At 53.4% G+C, this 22,468-nt stretch overlaps 1 protein-coding gene across 3 annotated transcripts in view; it reads right to left on the reverse strand.

Annotated features, from left to right (window-relative positions):
* Positions 1–22,468, reverse strand: part of PPP2R3B (protein phosphatase 2 regulatory subunit B''beta) — a 42,595-nt gene that overhangs the window by 16,623 nt on the left and 3,504 nt on the right. The window contains exons 1-2 of one of the 3 annotated variants that reach the window (XM_023515072.1): positions 15,215–15,241; positions 106–291 (exon numbers count right to left, since the gene is read on the reverse strand). In XM_023515072.1, coding sequence (XP_023370840.1) covers positions 106–132 — 27 coding nt within the window. In that variant the 5' untranslated portion in view covers positions 133–291; positions 15,215–15,241. Of the gene's footprint in view, positions 1–105; positions 292–15,214; positions 15,242–22,468 lie in introns of those variants that run through there. The other 2 variants (XM_003793072.3, XM_023515071.1) reach the window with 2 other exon arrangements.

A 22,468-nucleotide genomic window follows, 5' to 3' on the forward strand; every position in this document is an offset into this window, starting at 1 on the left:
GATCTCTAAACACAATCACCACCACGGGACAAACACGTGCCATGTTCACAGATGTGACCTAGGGGCCCCTCTGTGGAGGGTGACCTGGCTATGCCCGGCACCCACCTTGGCCACAAGGCCCATATTCTCCATGGTGGCCCTCTCATGGGGGAATTGGGCAAACGTCCGCTCGATCTTGGTGATGACAGCATCAATGTTCAACGTGTTCTGTGGGCGTCCTCGGGGGAAGTGGAAGGTCGGAATGCTTTGACTCGAGGCAGGGGGGAGGGGTTCCTCCTTCTTCGTCTGAATCTGAGGGAGGAAACACCAGAACCCATCAGAACCCAAGCCATGAAGCAGATCCCCACACAGACACGCAATGGGCAGGGTGGGGGATATCCAGATCTAGATGTGAGTGCAGAGAGCGCCAAGAAATCTCTGGATGTGACCCAACACGTGGGACTAGAGGGATGTCACCCCCACACAGAGGCCACTCTACCCTGTGAGCAGCTCTTGCACTGGCACTGGATGCTGGTCTGTGCCACACGGCCTCCTCCCCAAGGTGTTTGCTTTGGATGAGGACAGCAGAGCCCCCAAGCACTGAGAGTCCAGTTGGGACCTGCTCAGAGTGCTGTGGACAAGCCACCCTGAGATGCTCATGGGCATAATACAGCACAGGGCTGTGAACAGGGTGGTCACTCAGTACCTCAGTACAGGGTTGTGAACGGGGATTACTCAGCACAGGGCCATGGATAGGGGGGGTTCTTTCAGTGCAGGGCAGTGGACAGGGGGCTCCCTCAGCATAGGGCCATGGATGGGGGGTCACTCAGCGCTGGGCCGTGGACAGGGGTGTCACTCAGCGCTAGGCCATGGATGGGGGGGTGTCACTAAGCATAGGGTCATGGATGGGGGGGGTCACTCAGGATAGGGCCGTGGACAAGGGGGTCACTCAGTGCTGGGCCATGGACAGGGGTGTCATTCAGCGCTGGGCTGTGGATGGGGGGGTCACTCAGCACAGGATCATGGACAAGGGGTCACTCAGCACAGGGCCGTGGACAGGAAGGGCACTCAGCACAGGGTCATGGATAGGGGTCACTCAGCACAGGGCTGTAAATGGAGGGGGGTCACTCAGCACAGGGCTGTAAATGGAGGGGGGTCACTCAGTACAGGGCTGTAAACAGGGGGTCACTCAGCACAGAGTCATGGATCGGGAGTTACTCAGTACAGGGCCATGGATGCGGGGGACCACTCAGCACAGGGCCATGGACAAGGGGGTTACTCAGTATAGGGTGTGAACACGGGGATCACTCAGCACATGGATATGGATGGGGGAGTCACTCAGCACAGGGCCATGAAGAGGGGGCTCCCTTAGCAGAGGGTCGTGAACGGGGGAGGGGGTCACTCAGCATAGGGTCATGGATGGGGGGGTCAACTCAGCACAGGGCCATGGCAGGGGCAGGCAGGATCACTGGGCTCAAGGCTGCGCTGTGAGGCTGCTGCTGCCCTCCGATGTCCCCTGCCGGCAGCCTGGCTCTGTACCCACTGTCCCATTGGGCACCTCCTGGAGAAAGGAATGGCACCTCACACCCCATACTGGGTAGCCATCACAGACACGTCTCGGCCCTGCTGTCCTGTTCTTGCAGGATGAGGCATGGCAGTGACCGCTCAGAACCAAGCCCACACCACAGATTTGGCTTCTGAGCCATGGGACCTTCTGCCACCGCTCCCAGAGAAACACAAGGCAAAGGATGCCAGCTTCAGTGACCCCGGTGAGCACCTGCTGATGGCCATCAGTGAGGGGCAGGAAGACTGTCTTTACACAAACAGCTGCATTTTAACTCTCCAAGTGGAAATGACTCTTCCAACTTTTTAAAACGCCCAGTGAGAGTCAGCCACTAGCTTGGGTGTCTCTGGGCCTGGCTGGAGACCTACTGAGACTCTGTTGCCAACCTTGGCTCTGCAGCGCACTGTTCAGGGACACAGGGCTCAACAGAGCTGCTAGTACCAGAAACAGCTGCCCCAGGCCACATGTGGCTCAGAGGCAGCCACTGAGACATGGTGGTAGGCTCAGCTGGGGTGAGGACCACAGTCCAGCCTGTGGTGGCAGCTCCATACCACACCAGGCCCTGTGGCCTGAGCTGTAGGGGAGAAGTTGTAGGCCGAGGCCTGCAGTATCAGGACTGCTCGAGGGCGAAGACCCAGAGGATGCCTGAGCCGCAGTGGACACCAGGTGTCCTCAGAGGGCAGCAGAAGGGAAACCTACTCAACCAGGGCTGGAAATTCAGCATGTATGGCCACGATGTGACACATAGGAGCTTCAGGCCTGGAGCAAGGTGAGACCTCACTGCAGGAACAGGCAGGACATGCATGTTCCAGGCAGGTGCTACCACGCTGAAACCCTGGGTGAGATTTAGGTCCTGCCATCCTCAGCAGCTGTGAGCCACAGCCTGGGAGACACCACACAGCAGGTGCTGGAGTGGTGTGAGGGCCTCGCTGCGAACACATCGCGGACCCTGACAGCAGTGCCTGGTGTCACACCCACCACTTACAGCACCCCCCAGGCCTAATCTCCCGTCACCAAACTCTCATCAGCCTGCTTACAAGAAGGGCCCAAAACATGCTCAGCAAGCTATGGTGTTCACATCGTGTCTCTGATGCCAGCAAGGTATCTCATCTCAGCCTGCAATGTGGGCCCCTCCTGACTCAGTCCACAGCGTGAGGGACAGTGCATGTCCCCTACCCACCAATCCTTACACAGGAGATGTATCCTCCCACTCACACCTCAGACTCGGGGCCCTGTTGCCTCAGTCCACACCTCAGATGCAGGGCCCTATCCCCTCAGTCACGGGGCTCTGTCCACTCAGTCCACGGTCCAGAGGATGGTGCTGTGCTGTCCTCAGGTGTCCTGCGCAGCCTGGCAGAGCAGCCCGTGGTGATGCTCAGGGACCTGAGAGCTGGTGGGAGCCCTGCTGGCTCCTGCACCTTCAGAGACAGCAGTGTCAGGACACGGGTCCACTTGACAGGCAAAAGGAAGATCCTGGGAACCTGGCAATGCGTCCCATGACCAGGGCAGGCCAAACTCCATCAACAAGGGTCTAAATGGAGCAGTCACCTCTGCCGTGACATGAGAAAACAGCTGCCCTTGAGGGCAAGGGGCATGGCTTGGAGAGCAGAACCCCCCCACTCCCCTCGGCCCTTCGACACACAGTGCCCCTGCCCCTCATTCATGGGGCAGAAATTAAGGCGTGCATGGGGATCTGGGACCACTGGTCCACAGGGAGGTGAGCAGGGTGAGGCAGCAAGGCCTGGCCTTGTTCCCAAGCTGCTCTTCCCACATGGTCGTCCCCTCCATGCCCCCCCCTCCCCCAACAAGCACACAGACATCCCACTCAGCAGCCAAGCTCCTGTCCTTTTTGTGCTCAGTGCCAGAGAAGCCCCATCCACACCAAGCACAGGTGGGAAGGCAAAAACAGACATGCCGGGGATGGCATGACCACTGCTCCTCCTAGGCAAGTGGAGCGTCTGTTCCCCAGAGTAGGATTTCTCCTGCCCATGTCACCTGGCTCAAACCTTCATGCCTCAAGGTTCACACCCAGGCACAGGCCAGGGAGCCTGGGACAGTCATAAAATGTATAAAACATCATCAAGAATCTACAACAGACCAGGGCACAATTTCCTAACTCAGCCAAGGGCGTGGACCTTGCTGTCACCTCGTTCACCCACAGAGAAGCTGGCAGAGCTTAATCTCATATGTGACAGCATGTTGGGGCCAGGCCATGATGTACGATGTAACAGACCTTGTACAATGACAGCTCAGATGGCCATTCCAGAAAAAGAATTCCAAAATTTCCTGGAGAAAATGGAGAAAACCTGGAGAGCCTGCCCCCATTTCCGGAATGTCCATGTAATGGCCTGGCCCCTGTGTCCAGGACATCCCTTGTCCAACATGCACACCACACCCAGGACTCACGCACACCACACCCAGGCCCTGCAGCCTGCCACAGCCTGCCTCCCTCCCGCTTAGCAGTGTCTCCTGTCCTGTCCCCACTGCAGGGCAAGGGCTTGAGAGCCATGCTGCTCTCGCTGTGGGAGCCCACATCTACTGCACGTGTCGCAGACATGCTGCTCCTGCCACAGAACACCAAGCACAGCTTCACAAGAGGCCCCATGTGGCCAAAGAAGCAAACCGCCTGTGAGGACCCGGGAACGGGTGAGGCTCAGGGAGAGCCTGGCCCTGCCTTGGAAAAAGAAGGTGTCTTATAGGGACCTGACCACTGAGTATGATCATCCAGTGTACGGAGGGCTGGGGGAGGTGCCAGACAGTAACACTGCTGGGAAAAAGGTGGTGAGTCCAGCCTGTGAACAGGTGCATGAGCCCCTTCTACTAAGGAAAGGAGCTTGTGAAGGGGGTCCCAGGGTGCCATGACCCTGCATGACCTCTCCCAGGAGTGTGGGGGGGTTCCCTGGGGAACTGTGACCCTGAGTGGCCCCTCCCTGCAGGATTGCTGGCTCCCCTGTAGGAGAGTCTTGGACACCAGAGCAAGGCACAGCTCCCAACCCTAAAAGGACCACGTAGCTCCCCTCTTACAGGGGAGGTGCAACAAGAGCTCCGACCTCAACACCACGTGGGGCCAGAGATGCCCAGTCATGGCCCCTGCACCCCAGAACTCCTTCAGAGGCCAGGACTGTTCCACTAACCCTAACCCTTGAGTGCAGGGTGCTGGCACAGAGGATCTGGTGAAGCCCACAGCACCTTCTGCAAGGGTGACATGTGAAGCCTACACCCTGCTAGGTCCACCTTCCCAGCCCTCACACCAGGGACAGACTGGAGCCCACTTGTGTCTCCCTACTGCCCAGTGCTGCAGTCATAACGCTATGCTTCCCAAACCTGGTGCCACATGGCAGGGGCTGCTGTGTATCAGGAAGGGGCCATTTGCTGTGTCTGGAAGGCAGAAGGGCACAAGTGAGGGGAGCAGCCCCAATCCAGATGGAGCCCAGGGACGCCTCAGAGTAAACTGTGGAGGGGTCAGGGTGGGCTGGGAGGACCCAGAGTGTCAGGGCCAGAAAGCACTGCTCCAGGAGAGTGTGAGAAGGGAGGATGATGAGGATGAGAAACCGGCCAGGAGAGCCTGGGTGGTACCAAGCACAGGAAAAGGGATTGAGCCAGGAGCAGGAGAGACAGATCTGAAATGCTCTGGAGAAGACTGGAGACACGGATCCTAGGCACAGAGCAAGAAGCAGAGTCCCCAGGCCCTCAGTGATGGCTGACTGGGCTGTGCTATTAAGCATCTCCAAGAAGAGGCTGGGGACATGCACTTCCCAAAAGACTCTGTCCCCCACCCCGTCGAGGGTGAGGCCCATGCTCAGATGTGGCTGGTGGTAGCATCAGGTCTGATGTCAGCAGTGCCTGCCTAACGACACCCTCAGCACCTCCCAGACCTCTCATGGCCACCAAACTGTCTGCAGGCCAGCATGGGGCTCCCTGGTCCTTCTGGGTCTTGCTCCTAGAGCATCCCCCCACACCACTGGGCTTCCTCTAGACACATGTCCCTGAAGTCTTTGTGGCCCCTCCAGGCCTGTGGCTACCCTCCACTACCACATTGTGGTGACAGGTCCTAGGCTGCCCAGATGCTCCCTGGGGCCTCTCCCACATTCACAGCAAGGGTACTGTCCACATACCTCCCAGGTTTACCCACAGGCTGTGCCCCTCCTCCAGGATGGACACTGTCCAACCACCCCTTGCCACATTCCTGGGACATGCAGGTGCCACCTGGGACCCAGTACACATCTGATGGGTCCCCAGAAGCTACACCTGACTCAGCACCAGAACCCTCAAACCAATAGGGGCATCGCAGCCCTTCTCCCCCTGCACAGTCCTGCTAGGTCTTTCCAGAAGGTGGCCTTTACAACATAAGCGAAAAAACTCCAAAGTTTAGCAAACTGAATCCAACAACACAAACACGTCATGACCAAGGGGGGGTTCAAGAATGTAGACTTGATCTAACATAAGAAAAATATGCAAGTTATCTTCATATAACAAACTTTAGAAAAAACAACAATTTTCATAGATGAAGAAAATGCAACTGATAAAATCCAACTCCGTTTACATTACATGAGCAGAGGGGAACAACCTTGGCCTGAGAAAGTGCAGCACTGAACCTGAGGGAGACTGACACAGTATATGGGGAAGGATTCCAGGCCATCCACTCCCTATTTTTGTTCCAAATGGTATTTCAGATAAAGAAACAGACACAAGACGTCAGATCAGAAGAGATGCAGAAGCACTGGTAGCCTTCCTGTGCAGGGCCTGAGTGCCACATTTCGTCTACGCAAGGAGATCGCAGCCTTCGTGTGCAGGGCCTGAGCTCCACATTCCACCCACGTAAGGAGAACTAGAAAACTGGTAACTCTCAAGCCAGCTTGTGTACCCCGTTCCATCCATGAAAAACATGGATAGAATTGATAACTCTCAAGCCAGGCAATCAAGAACAAAGCAGAAAACACAAACGGCCAATGTCAGAGGGAGCCCACGTCTCACTAGACTTCCCGCCAAATTCCACCCACTTTCCTTCCTAAGCCCCAGTCACCAGGCCACTGAGGTTACCAGGGCTCAGAAGCAAACTTGCTGGGTGCTGAGGGAATTATAACCCTTCCAGGGAAACAGCAGAGCTCGATGCCTGCCAACCATGAGACAAATACTTCAGTGAGAATGAGACAGAGTGTGCAGCACAGTTGAGCCACCACGGACACGTGCCAGGCACAGGGGCCATGGCAAATGGCACACCTGCGGGTACTGACACAGAGTGAAGAACGGTGCCACAGCCACATCTGAGGAGCATGAACAGCACCACGGCCACATCCGAGGAGGTGGACTGGTGCCATGGCCATGCCTGCGGAGGATAAACGGTGCCACACCCACGAAACATGAACGGTGTCACACCCACACCTAAGGATGGTACCATGGCCACACCTGAGGTGCCACCATCACCTTTCATCAAATCCTTTCTGAAGGTCAATGAATACACATCTGTACGAGGCTTTCCACATTCCAGAGAACTGGAATATGACTACTAGTGAGATTTTAGCTGTAGAGGATCTCACAATGTCTTTGACAGTACCCAACACAAGTCAGAGACTCCTGCCATACTTGGGATCACCAACTACTTACTGGTCAAAGCAGTGCATACAGCTGCTAACTGCTCTGGGCGATCTCAGTTCTCTCCAGGGAACTGAACAGGGTGACAGGAAGGAAAAGGGCAGTGACACCTAGCTAGCCAGAGTGACTTGGTGTGGGTGGTTTGTGCTATCGGCAGAAAAGAGCCCAAAAGTAGTCTGTGTGGGGCTCAGATCACAGCACGCACTGTTTCCCCTCTCCCTACACCCAAGGCAGGCCGCTCAGAAGTTGGCCACCAGTCCAGCCTTTCGGGACGTGGAAGAACTACAGTGAACCCAGGACCTGAATGCAGATTCCCCTGAGGCTGCACAGCAAAGAGGTTCCCAGGTGAAGGCTGCGGCAATGCCCATCCCCTTAGTTGCTCCCTGCACCCCGCGGGGCAGGACATATCCCAGAGCCCAGTCACTTCAACCTGGGTAAAGCACCTGCTCCTAACAGGAGGGTACCCAAGAGGCCACTTACACCCATCTACCTCCCACTGTGGCAGGAGAGGGTGCTGGGTAGAAACACTGGGAACCACGTGGCAGAGGGGGAGAAAGCTGGTGTTGGAGCTCAGGTGAGACCCAATCACTGTCCAGACTGAAGGCCTCAGAATGACTGTCCCCAGATACCTGCAGACCTCACCTGCTTCACCAAGACCTGCTGTGGGGGCTCAGCGCCTATAGCTCAACCAGCTAAGGAGCCAGCTACGTACACCTAAGGTGGCAGGTTCGAATCCCCAGCCCAGACCCGCCAAACAACAATGACGGCTGCAACCAAAAAATAGCCGGGCGCCTGTGGTCCCAGCTACTTGGGAAGTGGAGGCAGGAGACTCGCTTGAGCCCAGGAGTTGAAGGTTGCTGTGAACTGTAATGCCACAGCACTCTACCCAGGGGGACAGCTTGAGGCTCTGTCTCAAAAAAAAAAAAGACCTGCTGTGGGGCCACCAGACACAGACCCCCCATTGACAGACAACACCTAGTCACCCTCCAGATCATAGGTTGTCCTCACATTCACCCCATGCCCCTGCACAGGCCCTTCCGCCAGGTCACAGGTCATCCTATGGTCCCCTAACAGAAGCAGCAGGCTCCCACCCCTGGTGCCCATACCCCCTGCCCCATGTGCTGGCCGCGTGCAGGCACAGTGTCACTGAAAGGTGCCCCCTCTGCAGTGTTAGCAGGTGGACTAGGTGACCATGGCAGCAGGAGCTGTATTTCTCCCAGTCTACAATGCATCCCCCTCAGGGCTCTACCCCCTCTCTCTTCTGGGAGGGCCCCAGAGTTAACTCTTCTCTTTCTTACCCCTCCCTGCAGAAAAGCCAGGTAGAGATGGCCCTGAAATCAAGTTTTCCAACTTTACTCAGGGAAAGCTCAATTCTGACATGAGCTTTAAAGGCCACCATTTTTGGCAGGATAGTGACCCAGGCATCCAGACTGCCCAAACTTGCAGCTGAAGACCATAAAATTATCAGACAGCGTATTATTATTATTATACAGGCATCTCCTAGAGATCTGTATGCTGGCAGGAAGGTAGGAAGATCTGCAGCCACAGATGCCTGGCAGGAGGAACCCAGAGAAGCCCTAAGGCCTAAGAAGGCCATGCCTTTGGGCACATGGATCCCTAACTGGTTCCCTGTCACAGCCTGCACAGCTCAAGGAGGCAGTTTCCAGGGCCCTTGAAGGGAGCTGCCCCATGGAGGGTCTCAGAAGCATTCACCTTCAGTGAGAAAAATACCAGAAGTACTGAACCCACCCCAACTTGGGAATAAAAGGAAAGTTGTAGCCTCCAACATGCTGCCTGGAGGAGCTAGGGAGAACAGGCCAGGCTTGGGAGAGCTGGCTGGGGCCTCCCTGAGAACTCACAGCCACAGACAAGACTCATTGAGGTTTGCAACTGAACTTATACCACCTGGATGGCCCCCAAATCCTCAAGCCAAAAAGGTACACTTGTCCCCAATTGGCAGTACTGGAAAGACCTAATGGAAACTGTAAAGACCTAGTGGGAATATAAGACCCAAAAAACTCCCGAGACAAAGTTCCATGAAAAAGGAGGTCACAGTCAAAAGTCACCAAAATGCACAAAAATCAGGCACAGTGGATGAGAGCCAGAGGGAACAACATTCACAGGCTCCAGGCTCTGACAACAGCAGAATATAAAACAAGTATGCCTTGGGTGGTACCTGTGGCTCAAGGGGTGGGGAGCTGGCCCCACATACCAGAGGTGGCGGGTTCCAACCTGGTCCCAGCCAAAAACTGCAAACAAAACAAAACAAAAACAAACAAGTATGCCTCATTTTTTTTTTTAAAGAAATAAAAGCACTCTTCACTCCCTATGTAAATCCAAATTTCCATCTCTTACAACTTTCCATCTGTCTGAAAAACTTCAGGTACCTTTTTTTGTAGAAAAGATCTTTTGTAAATAGTCTTGCTTATTTGTAAAAAAAAAAAAAAAAAAAAGAATAAGAAAAGAAATAAAAGCTTGAAAATATGAGCAAAAATCAAGTAAAAACAAAGCTAAGTAAAACTTTTACAAATGAAAAAAAGGTTAACGAAAAGCAGACATGTGGAATGGGTGAGAGGGCAGGTAGAATACAGTCGAGAGGAACTCAGTGAACCAAAGATGGAGAAGGTGTGTGAGGTGCAGCCCCACGGCCTGGACAGGTGCGAGGCTTAGAGGCACCCACAACCCCCACAGGATAAGAAAGGGAGCCTACACCTAGACACACAATGATGAATCCTGACAGCACCAAAGACAACCAGATCTTTAAAAACAGACCAAATAAAAACACAAACAGAAAGGAGCAAACATTCAGACCTTCAGGCAACTCTTCAACAGAAACAACAGACAGCAGAAGCTGGAGGGGACAGCTGCCAGCCTGGAACTCTGTGTCCTGTGAAGTATCTTGTAAGATTAACACGGAGACATTTTTAGACCCAAAAAAAGAAGGGGGGGGGGAGGATAAGAAGAATGTGTTTGCCATCAGCAGACACTCATGGTAGGGAGAAGGCAGGCGCCCACCCGGAAGGTGTGAATTGGAAGAAGCAGTGAAGGGCAAGGCCAATGGTGCAGGTGGGAAAATGTAAGCAGACTGAGCATATAAATAAGTACAAAGAATGTGAGTTCAAGTCGCTAACAAAAAACAACTGGAGAGGATGACAACAGTGTGTCGTGAAGTGGTGACTAGATGTGACAGGCAGGGCCACTGTGTGGTATGAAGTCTGTGATGAGAGAGAAAAGACATTGATTAATTGTCTTAGGGCTTAGGAAATTTTCCGAGATACACAGTAAGCTAGTAGAAAGGGCATATCCCAAACTAGAACAGGGAAAAGTAAAGAAAGGGTATAATCCAAACTAGAACAAGTAAAAGTAAAAAGGCGGCAGGAACATGGAGGATAAAACAGGACACAAAGACAGACTGAAAATAAATCCAATGGAGTAACAGTCACGAAAAATAGAGAAAGTGTCTCTGCTAAAAGACAATGATCAGACTGGAAGGAGAAAATAGTATCATTTATAAGGGTGAGATAAAGGACACAGTCGTTAAACCTTTTAAAAAGATAAAAAAGATGCAGCAGGCAGAGAGGAAACAAAAGGCAGCTGCTGTGGTTACCAGAATATCCATCAAGTGGACAGAAAGGTGAGGGGTGACAGGTGGGGCCAGTGTGTGGACCTCAGGTCGGTCACCCAGGGGGTGCTGTGGTGACATGAATATCTGTAAAGTGGACACAAAGTTGAGGGGCGACATACTTTGGGGTGCTCAGGTCAGCCATGGTGGAGAGAACAACTGCACTTATGGGATGGGGCAGCCTTGGCACACACAGCATGGACACTGATAGAGAAACACAGAAGCGCAGGAATCCCGCACAGAGGGAAGGTGGGTGGGGCTTGGCCACCCCAGGCACCAACATACAGAGCAGACCGGACAACAAAAACAAAACCACTCAGTAAGGGCACAGGGATTTACAAGTTCAGTCTCACGTCCATAAATAGACCTGGCACCAGCTCAGCTGCAGGACACACATTCTTCAGCGACATACAGGCACGGCTGGGAAATGGCCATTGCTCGGGCAGGTCTCAGGAGGCTCTGAAAGTGTCAGCTGCCCCGAGCTCCTTGCGTGTAGGGCAGACGCCAGGGATGGAAATGCAGCCAGCAGTGTGCACGTGTGCATGCCTGTGTGTACCTGCAAAAACCATTCTCAAGCAGGGTCCATCCTCAAGGAAATTAGGACAAACACAGGTGCACACAGTTGCCACGTCACTCCACCTCTAATCCCACGGTGTGTACTGGACACATACTTCACAAGGTGCCTGTGTACAGTGCAGGGTAAAGACAACACCTAGTCTCAGAGAACTGAGAAGATGGTGCACTGACTCCTGGCAACTCCAAAATCCCAGACAGGTATGGACACGGTCTTGCAAAACATGTCCATAAACAACTAAAAAAAGTAAAGCCTTGGCATAAAACAAATGTCTCTTTCTGCATAGCTATGAGTGCCCCTTAAGGGGGCAGAGACAGTCCACAAGGAAGTAGCCAGGTCGAATGCAGGTGGTCACACCTCTTCCTGACCACTTGCCTCAGTGAGACACCTGGGTATCCCCTGAGTGAGCATGAGAGGAGTTTGCTATGATGATCAGAATGGACCCCCACTCTTGCCCACACAAGACTGGACATTATGGCCAACATCACACAGAAGGTGACATCACAGGAGGCAAAGGTATTCTCAGTACAGGGTGATGCCCCTAGTCCAGATGCCCCTACTTGGGACTCAGTATGAAGCACGGGCCCTGTGGTATGGGGCTTGGGGAGTTTAGCAGGGACTCGTGGATTGCAGGTGAATCTGTTATCCGCCCAGAAGATGGCCACCACCACCCTGGAGGGAGGGTCTGCTGTACAGAGCAAGCTCCCTCAGGCCCCTCCTAACGGTCTGGCAGGATGTCTGTCAACTACACTTGCCAATGACACATTGATTGGGAAACAGGAGTCAAAAGGTAAATGCTTAAAACAGGCAGCAGAAATGGAGATGAGAAAGCGTAGGGAGGTTCACAGGCATCTCTCCAGCACGCCAAGGACACTGGTAGGAAGGGGGTTGGTAGGGACACTTTCAGGCCCACAAAGCCACTGAGGCTGACAGACTCAGAAGGGGCCACAGCAGGTGGACCAGGGCTCCAACTGCTGCTGTACATCGCTGGGCCTCCCTCCCTCCCGACCCACCCCCCCACACACACCATCCACAGACTCCTGCTTCTACCCCATAGACCCCCTGCTCCCATACCCGCAGACCAGCACCCATACCCACACCCAAAGCTGGAGCAAGGCCTGGCTACACCAATTTCTGCACACAGCACAGGGCTGGAGGATATGGAAAAGGTTGTGTAGCCACCACAGAGGGGACAGGAAAAGGAGGGTTAAGGGCATCTGCATCTACCAGCTCAGGGGTGAAGGGGGTGACTGTGGAGCATAGTAACACAGAGCAAGGGGCACTGGGTACCTCCCCTGCACAGCACTGGGACCCTACGTGCATCTGGGGTCAGCCCAGAGCCTAGGCTGCCCACCCAGAGGACAGCTCCATGTACAGGAGATGGCCACATCAGGGACCCAGGGGATGGTCACCTCAGGGGATGGCCACCTCAGAGGACCCAAGCGTGCAATGTTGGGTCTGGGTGACCCAAAGGGATGCTGGACAGTGTCCACACACCCAGAGAGAGAGACTGCACTAAGCCAGACCATGGGGGTGGGAAAAATTCATCCTCCAGGGGGAAAAGGGCGGGACCCAGTGTGGCCACAGTTGGGCAGGATGGCTGTTCTGGGCTACCCTCAGGGCCAGGAGACAAGTTTAGAGTAATCTTGATGCTGTTCAGTGGACAGAAGGCCCAGGGATCCACGGACAGGTGATAAGTGGACCCAGAATGGCTGTCGCAAAAGCTCAGTGGAGGGCCCTGCTGGGGCATACTCCAGACGCGAGTGCATCCTTTGTAAGAGACTGTGTGTGTCACTGAAGGAGACCACATGTGTCACGACCAAACAAGGAGGCCATGTGTGTGTCACAACTGAAGTGAGGACATAGGTGACTGCTAGGCCAGGGTCAGATGGACCAGGCATAAGGGCAGAGTTCAAAGGATGAGGTCAGAGGTGATGAAGCTTCTGGGATACCTACATGCTGCCATATGCCATTACAGCATCTCACAGGGGACCCAAAGGCACACCTGCACCACCCGTTTCCTTCCCAAGGCCAGAAGTGGCAGAAATTCCCACTGGGCTGGAATGGGAAAGGCAGGGAGGCCACTGAGCTCGGTTTCCCCATGCTGGGAAGCAGCAGTAAGAGGAACTAGAAATAGAAACCAGAGCAAAGGGTCCAGCACAGTCAGAAGACCAAGGCAGCAACATCTGTTAGGGGCTGGGGTGTGACTCAGAGGGTCACAGAAAGTGACACAGTCACAGGCCCCTGCAGAAGAGTGTCTGAGGGTGGAGCCTGCGCCCCACCACAGACCTCACCAACCAGTCACCCAGGGCTGCCTCTGTGTCCCTAGTCAAACAGCATGGGTGGGGCCAGGAGTCCCTATATTCCTCCACTCCCCTACAAACCTACAGTCCCTCCAGTACACTTCAGAGAACACTCAGACAATAAATGTTCTCATTCCTAACAACAACTGAAACATTTTCTGTGAAATGAACCAACCTCCTACTAAGTGAATCCCCAGTTTGTCAAAAAGTAACTTCTATAAAACAGTCCAGACTTTCATGCATGGGCTCTGCCACCCGGTATCTGGCTCCCCTAGAGCTCCACCAAGTCACAGCAGCTAGAGCACACAGCAACAGTCAGGAGGGAGGGAGGAATTCCAGATGTACAGAGCACCTTAACCACGGAAGAGAAACCCTAACTACCAACACCTGTCTCCCTAGCTCCTAAAAAAAGTTCCTCCTGAAGCTGACCTCACTGTCAAGTCTCCACATTTACATGACTTTAGAGAGACTTTCCTTTAAAACGCAGAATAAACCTCAGGCTACTATGCACAAACTATGCACAAACTTAACAAAATTCAAAATGTGGAAGACAGAGGTTGGACAGAAAACACTCAAAGGGAGTGTAAAGGCTCAGAAGTGACATTAGAAAAGTCCTAGTTAAAATATCAACAGAAAGCAGGTCTCTCTACCCACCCAACCAGGACACTTTGGTTAATTGGATGTTTGGGCCACTTCACAGTGCAAACCAAGAGAAAACGCCATTAGTTTATGGGCCAAATGTCGTTGACCAAGACGCACAGCATCTGGCAAGACTGAGCATGTGAGGACCATGAGGGCCACCAGGGAGATGTCCCCTGGGTCCCTGTGGTCCCACAGGCAGGGCAGGGGCCAGGGGAGGATGAGATGAGGCTAAGGCAGAAAGACAAAGTTATCGAAGGACACTGGGCCTGTCAAGTGGAGAGCCGCAGACAGGGAATTTTCAAACCAGATTCCTCAAATATACAATCATAAATTTTATTTCCCCCAGCACTTATCAGAATTGAGATTAACTTTGAAAGCCAATTAGGAATTAAAAACCACGAAGTGATGGTACCAAAAAGCCTTTTAGACATGGAACTGACCAGGAAGAAGGCTCCAGCAAGGCCTAGAAGTTACACTGAAGCAGTCGCAAACAGGGAGCAGCTCCCCTGGTGTCACTAACAATTCAAGCTGCTATTTAAATTTAAAATATCTACAGATAATCCCCACTTAAATCAAGCCTTAAAAGTTTTCACATGGAGGGTGAGCAGGGTAGAGGAAAAGCTACAGGAAAAGGAGGGGCCGGCACTCTTTGTAATGTAAAGAACTATTTTTCTACAAGTTCCACGTTTCAAATAGAAACACCTGCTTTTCCGCAGCAGCTCTGTGGGCCTCTAACCGCACACTCAGTTAATCCTGCAAAAAACACCCGACTGCGCCATGCCACACGGGACACGGGGTTGTCACACACGCACAGACAGGAGCTGCTGCTAGAGAAACACGCAGGACGCGGAGACCACCAGCCCTGAATCCCGTCTCACAGGCAGAGAGATAGGCAGCCCCTACAGCCCACCCTGACGCCACCAGGCTACCCCACCGACCTGCTGGAAGGCCTTCAGCCTCTTCTTGAAGCGGGACGGCAGCACAAAGTCGCAGCCCCGGGCCAGAGAGGCCAGCTCCTGCCGGAGGTCAGGGTCCTGGCGCAGGGACAGCTCCCGAAGCCTCATGCCCTCGGCTCGCACAGGCCTGCGGGGGCCAGGCCAGGCACTGCGCTCTCGGGCCAGGACCGGGCCAAGACCAGCAGGGCGCTCCAGGCAGTGGCCGGGCTCAGCACGCTCCATGCGTCCCCAGCCAGGAGCTGTGGGGACCGACCCTGGGACACACGCATTCCACAGGCTGAGGAGAACGCATGGTGGAGGGGCGGGGAGGCAGGCGCAGCCGCCCCTCCCCGACCCACAACTGTGCAGAGGGAGCCACCGGCCAGGCCTACCCCACTCAGTCAGTGCTCTGCCTGCCTCTGTCCTCTCTTCTCTTCTCCTTTCCCCTCCTCTCTAGTTCTCGCTCAGCTGGGCCATCCAGGGGCAGGAGGCAGCTCTCTACACAGCGACCCCATCACGTGGCTCACCCTAGGACACACACAAACCAGTCAGCAGTAAGAGCTCCCTTGGGCCACCAGGCCACCCACCCTCTTCCCCCACAGCGCCAAAACCAGACCTGGCTGAAAGGCCTGGTCCTGACTCTCCCCACTGCTCCCCAGGGGTACCTCAGCCTCTGCATCTGAGCAGGAAGACGGAGTGGGGTTGGGGTTGGAATGCCTTCACCAAACTGTGGGGTTGGAAAAAAATAGTTAACCACAGTGGCTAGTCTAAAATGTTCTTTTCAAAGGTTGGGGGTGGAGCATTTGGGATTTTGTATCTGTGCCATTTCTCACTTTGCTAACTGCACTTCTGTGTATCATACTTAGAATGAGAAAGAAGGGGCAGTGGTAAAAGGTGGGCTTGGGACTGTGAATGAGGCTGAGCCAACATTCCAGGTGCCTCCACCTTGGTCGCCACCTAGAAGGAAAGTTGAGCACCCTGAGCCCATGGTGCGTGCTGGTGGCATGAAGCCTGAAGATCCTGAACTGAAAACAGATTCTGGGAGAGTCACAGGTGCTGGTCAGAACCGAGACAGCTGTCAATACACATGCAAAGCTAGGCAAAGCAGAAACTTCAGAGACCAGCCCACACTCACTGATGCACAACAAAAAGTCTTGTAGGAGATGAAACAGGGCTAAGAATAGAGTAATCTTAAGAGATTTTACCACAAAAGTAAATTAAAGGGAACCTCTCAGGTGGGGGTGATATAATTTGTGTATGTGGTTGTGCTCTGGGCAGCAGCGACATCAGGTCCCCACCACCAGGACTGCCTGTGCCATGCCAGGAACACCCATGGAGTGCACAGTGCCAGCAGGGTGAGGAACAAACTAGAACCAACCCCCCTAGAACTGCTCCCAGCTAGAACAAGACCTTCAGCTAGAATTAGCCCCCCTGAATCCCCTCAGGTAGAACAGCTCCCCAGCTAGAACTGCCCCCCAGAAACCCCTCTCCCAGCTAGAACCAGCCCCCCTAAGCGCCCCCCCAGGTAGAACTGGCCCCAGCTTGAATGACTTCCCCAGCCAGAATCAGCTCCCAGCTAGAACAGGTCCCCCTTAGGAACCCCTCCCCCAGCTAGAACCAGCCCCCACGCAAGCAGAGAAAGGGCCCCTTGAATGGGATGAATGACTTTGGGGGCAGCACTCTGGCCCCACTGGCCCAAGGTTCCTGCCATGCTCTAGGCTCTACTCATGCCCTATTCCCTGGCCCCCAGGCCCCATCTCAGGGCTCTCTTACTGGTGTCCTGGGGCCACCATGCCTGAGTCCCCATCTGAAGCAGCAGGATGACTTGCCCTCTTACCTCCCACTCTGTTTCAAAAGCCCCTGACCGTTTGTTTATGTAGCTAGACCCACAAAGCTGTTGTTACTCATCAGTGCCCCTGAAGTTTCCTTTACTTTCACTAAAGCCCTGAAGAGAAGACAGGCTTGTGCCATCTCTGCCTCTCCTGTCCCCATCGGCACATCTCCATCCCTCTCTTCTTTCATTCATCCATTCACCCATTCATTTGGTTAACCAGGGGTGGGGGTCAAATGTCTATCACATGCCAAGTAAACACATCCCACATTCTGCCCTTGTGGAAAACTTGGCCCAGTGCACAGCACAGATTCAGAGTTACTTGAAAAAGCAAACAGGGGCAGGTGGCGCCTGTGGCTTAAATGAGTAGGGCGCTGGCCCCATATGCAGGAGGTGGAGGGTTTGAACCCAGCCCCGGCCAAAAAAAAACAAACAAAAAAACAACCTAACAGAGACTCAGTGAGATAGCTCAGTGGTTAATGTGGGCTGCACAGGGGATGTCCCCTGACTTCCAGGATTTCTGTGTTTTCCTGTTTGCTTTTTATTTTTTATTGAGACAGAGTCTCATTATGTCACCCGGCCACATACACCAGGGCTGGTGGGTTCGAACCCAGCCCAGGCCTGCTAAACAATTACAACAACCAAAAAATAGTGTTGTGGTGGGTGCTTGTAGTCCTAGCTACTTGGGAGGCTAAAACAGGAGAATTAACTAAGCCCAAGAGTTTGAGTTTGCTGTGGCCATGGCACTCTACTGAGGGCGACGTAGTGAGACTCTGTCTCAATAAAAAATAAAAAGCAAACAGGAAAACACAGAAGTCTTGCAAGTTAGGGGACATCCCTGAGCAGCCCACACTGACGCCAGGCTCCCATCTGGAAGGCCCTGGCTGAATAAGGCCCACTCAGACAGATGGTCCTTCTTCCCAGACAGCTGAGACCAGCTTTCCTGCAAGTGCTGAAAGCCCCCAAGACTGCCCACCCCAGCTTAGCCCACAGCTCTGAGTGGGCACTGGGCCAGGAGACGGCCCTTCCCAGCCAGGGGTCCTGACTAGCACTTAACAACATCTCACACTTCTATTGGGTACTTTCTTGACCACCGATGGACCAACATGGACATGTCACCATCAGCCAGGGTCCACAGTTCATTTCGAGTCCACGCTCAGCACTTTCTGTGGGTCTGGAAGAACATGAAGTGACAAGTGTCCACTGGAAAAGGTTGTGCATAGCACTCTCACTGCCCTGAAGGTCCTCTGTGCTCCCCCTGCTCACCTCTCCCTGCCCCCCAAGCCTTGGCAACACCTGGCCTCTCTGGTCTCTGTAGTCCTGCCTTCTCCAGAATGTCCCACAGTTGCAAGCACACAGCGTGGCCATGTCACACTGACCTTGTATCCCCAGTCAACTCTAAGGAAGGAGCTGCCCCTGCCCCATCCATAGCCATCCCTTTCCTCTGTCCCATCCCTTCCTTCCTGTCTCATCCCTTCTTCCCTGTCTCATCCCTGTCCCGTCCATCCCTACCCTGTCCTTTTCTCCCCACTGTGTTTCTCCACTTTCCTTGCCTGTTCCTCCACCTTTTCCACTTCTTTTTTTTTTTTTTTGAGACAGAGTCTCAAGCTGTCACCCTAGCCACTGAACTACAGGTGCCAAGCCAGCCCTGGTAATTTTTTTTTTGCAGTTTTTGGCCAGGGCTGGGTTTGAACCTGCCACCTCCAGTATATGGGGCCGGTGCCCTTCTCCTTTGAGCCACAGGTGCTGCCCCATCTTTCCCACTTCTTAACCATTGCTGAGGATTCAGAAGTCTGCCTCCCACCCCACTAAGTTCTCTAGAAAGAAGCTCAAGAACAGGACCAGGGGCGTGTATTCAAACATGAGGGACAATCACAAATGCAAGAGGAAAGTGTGACCAGGACACACACTTCCAGTGCAGAAGCGCTGCCTCCCTGGGTCTAAGTGGACCCCAAACCCAGCCTGGTCCCACATACCTGGGACAAGCCAAACCCAGGAGCGGATCTCTTCCTATCTCACCCTGAAAGCCAGTACTCAGGTCACAAAGCCAGAAAGTGGGCCACGAAGGCACAGACCTTGCAACAGGAAACATACCCTGTCCTGCTGTGACTTTCTGCCACCAGCCACAAAAGCTAAACTCCCTGACTGGTCCGAGTCCTGCATGTAATGCTCTTCCTGGAAGGTTTCTACAAGATGGCCTGCAAAGGTGCCTGTTGCGTGCACACACACATGCTGAGTTCTCAACATCTGACCTATGGACCTCAAGCCATACCTCCTGAGAACCCCTGCACCCTGCCTACTGATGGGGCCCCTGTTCCCAACCTCCTGGTAGACCCCCCACCACCACCTGCTGTCTGCCCCCACCCAGGTTCACCTGGCTCTACTCATGCAGCCACCTGCCTGGGACCCATGCTGGTCCACCTGCTCCTTCCATTCCCCACCCCAAGATGCTCTCCAGGGGACCCTCTAGCTCAGGGCCCAGCCCCGCTGTACCCCCAAGACACACACACCAGCCAGCTGTACTGTTCTCTCATCAAAGTCTGCCCCAAAAGTCATATCCTCCCTCAGCAACCACCTGGATGCCAGCAACAGTGGGGGGAGCAGAGCAGGTCCAGCCCTACCTACGAGAGCTGGCTACACAGGGCAGGACAGGAATAGAGCCATCTACAGAACAGCACAGAACCCAGGATCTGCTCTTATGCCTGTATTTCCCCCAAATTCTTCCGCTGCTGGGACAAAATTCCAATCTTGACAGAGACATGGACGGCACCGGTGCCTCCATCTGCCCTCTGCTTGAGGGGACACAGAATTATTGCACGTTTGACCCCCAAACTCCTAATTTGCCCAGATCTTCATGAAAATTCTTCATAAAATTCTCTTCACCTTTCATCATCTTATAAATAAATATGCAATTTTAGGTGAGAGTTTGTGTTGAAAGAGTAAACATTTTGGAACATTCTGTGTTCAAAAAGCTTACCATGGGGACCTACATTTGTGATCAAGTGTTTTCTGAACCTCTGAACCTCCTGGCATGATCAGTAACAGATAAACCCATAAGGCAGGAAGAGGACCACAGACCTGGGTGTGAGCAGCACTGCTATGGACACAGGATCTTTTTCTTTTTTTTAAATTTGAGACATGGTCTCACCATGTCACCCTGGGTAGAGTGCTGTGCTGCCATAGCTCACAGCAACCTCAAATACCTGGGCTAAAGCCATCCTCCTGCCTCAGCCTCCCAAGTAGCTGGGATTCCACGTACCTGCCATGATACCCAGTTAATTTTTCTATTTTTAGTAGAGATGGGACCTCACTCTAACTCAGGCTGGGACACTGAGATCTTTTCAAGGGAACACAGATCCAGAATGTGAAAACCAAAATCACTTAAGGTACACAGAACAGGCCCTTTATAGGCTAGGGTCTCTCAGCCTCAGTCCCTGACCAGGGTCCCTTGGCCCCAACGCTGGGGCTGAGTGATTCTGTGGGCACCCTGTACACTGTGGAGTACTGTGCAGCCTCCCTGGGCCCTAGAAACCAGTGACACAATCAAAACGTCCTGGGACATGGGCCTGTGGTCCCGTCCTCACAGGTATCCTGCAGTGACCTGCCTCAGACCCCCAGCCTCCGCACTCAGGAGGACAGTCCTGTGTACCCATGCATCTCAGGGGCGTCACACAAGTCAGGTTCTCATAGCTCTCTGCTGCAGCATCCCATGGAGATATTCTCCTTAGAGGTCCTGAGGGCCCCAGACCCCAGACTCTTCCTGCAACTCAGCCCTGAGCTAACCGGGAAGGATACTGCAGGTGTACACAGCATTGAAAAGAAAGTAAGTCTGTGCAGTAATGTAAGAGAACTAAGGGGTGGGTGTATTTTATCTTTTCTAAAATACGGTCACTAAAATCCCTTTAAAGAAAGCCTCCTGAAAGGGAATGGTCTGAGCAGTGGCTGAGTGGGACCTCACCTCCAGCTAGAGGATGCAGACTCATGCCTTCAGGACTGCCTCTGTCAGACAGGCTGGAACCCACCAATCTCTCCAGGCCCAGGGATATGCCTGCTCTGCCCCACATGGCTCCCAAGGGCCTCTGGGCACCACGGGTTCAAGGATAGCATGGTCAGCTAGGCCAGAGTGGGGAGTTCACCCTAGACTCCCCCAGCTCCTGCCAGCTCCCTACTCATCCACGGCTCCTACTACCCCGAGTGCCAGGTGGTGACCATGGGGCAGGGCAGCTGAGGAGGGACAGAGGTGCCACACCAACCTCTCTAAATCCCAGCAGGCTCAACCCTGGTCTGCAGAGCACAGCAGACCAAGAATCCAGCGGTTGCTGCCACACCCCCTGCCCACAAGTGGGGCTTGGTCCTCACAGTCAGCCAAGCAGCCATGGTGGGGTCTACATCCAGGCCCTGGGCCCCTCTACAGCCCACCGTTTGGCCACCTGGGGCAGGGCGTACAGCTCCTGTAGCAGATGGGGTCTGCATCCAGGCCCTGGGCCCCTCTACAACCTACTGTGTGGCCAGCTGGGGACAGGGAGTGCAGCTCCTGTAGTGAGTGGGATCTGTACCAGGCCCTGTGCACAGAGAAGACACACTGGTATCCATCCAGCACACCCATCAAACCCAAGATGCAGGCCCTGTCTGCACAAGGGAGCTGCCTTTCTGATCTGAAGGCCTGAGAGGACGGCTGGAGGGGGCACGGCCTGTCTGCATCACCTCAGGAAAACCTATCACTCTCCCTGCTGGTAACTGAGTGGGGAACAGTTAGTTTCTGAACAACTTCAGTGCCTGCAAATTATTGATGGTCACAAGACGGGCTTGAACATTTTACCTCCTCCTCACACAGACCCTCATCCGACCCTCATCAGGGCCAACTACGGAAAACAAGAACAGACCATTGTTTGAAGGTCAATCCCAAACTGACGCAGTCATAGGGCAAACTCAGGGCTCCCACTCAGAAGCCTTCTGAAATCCCAAGCTCCTGCTCTGAGGATTTTTAGCTACTTTTTCTTCTTCCAACGTATTTTGTATGAATGTGTGATGAGACATTAAAATAAATACATGTGTGCGTATATTTATCTCCAAATAGCCCAATTCTGACACTCCAGAATGCAGGCACACCCATGTTCTGATACAAGTCAAGGGCTCACTGGATACTAAAACTATACAAAAGCTGCAAGAAATTAAAGAATTAAACAAACGGATAATAAATTTAACCAAGGAGGAGCAACATTTGTACATTGAAAACTAAAGGTTGCTGAAGAAATTAACAAATGCCTTCATAAATGCAAAGGTGTGCTGTGTTCAAACTGGAAATTCCGCTGAGGTATCAATCATCCCACACTGATCTATAGATTTTAAAATACACAAATCAAAACTCCAACAGGCTTTTTTTGGTAGTTCCTGACAATTTCATTCTCAACTTTTATACAGAAATG

This window comes from Otolemur garnettii, unplaced genomic scaffold (genome assembly GCF_000181295.1).
Source record: "Otolemur garnettii isolate 467f Iridium unplaced genomic scaffold, OtoGar3 scaffold00065, whole genome shotgun sequence".
Taxonomy (NCBI): domain Eukaryota; kingdom Metazoa; phylum Chordata; class Mammalia; order Primates; family Galagidae; genus Otolemur; species Otolemur garnettii.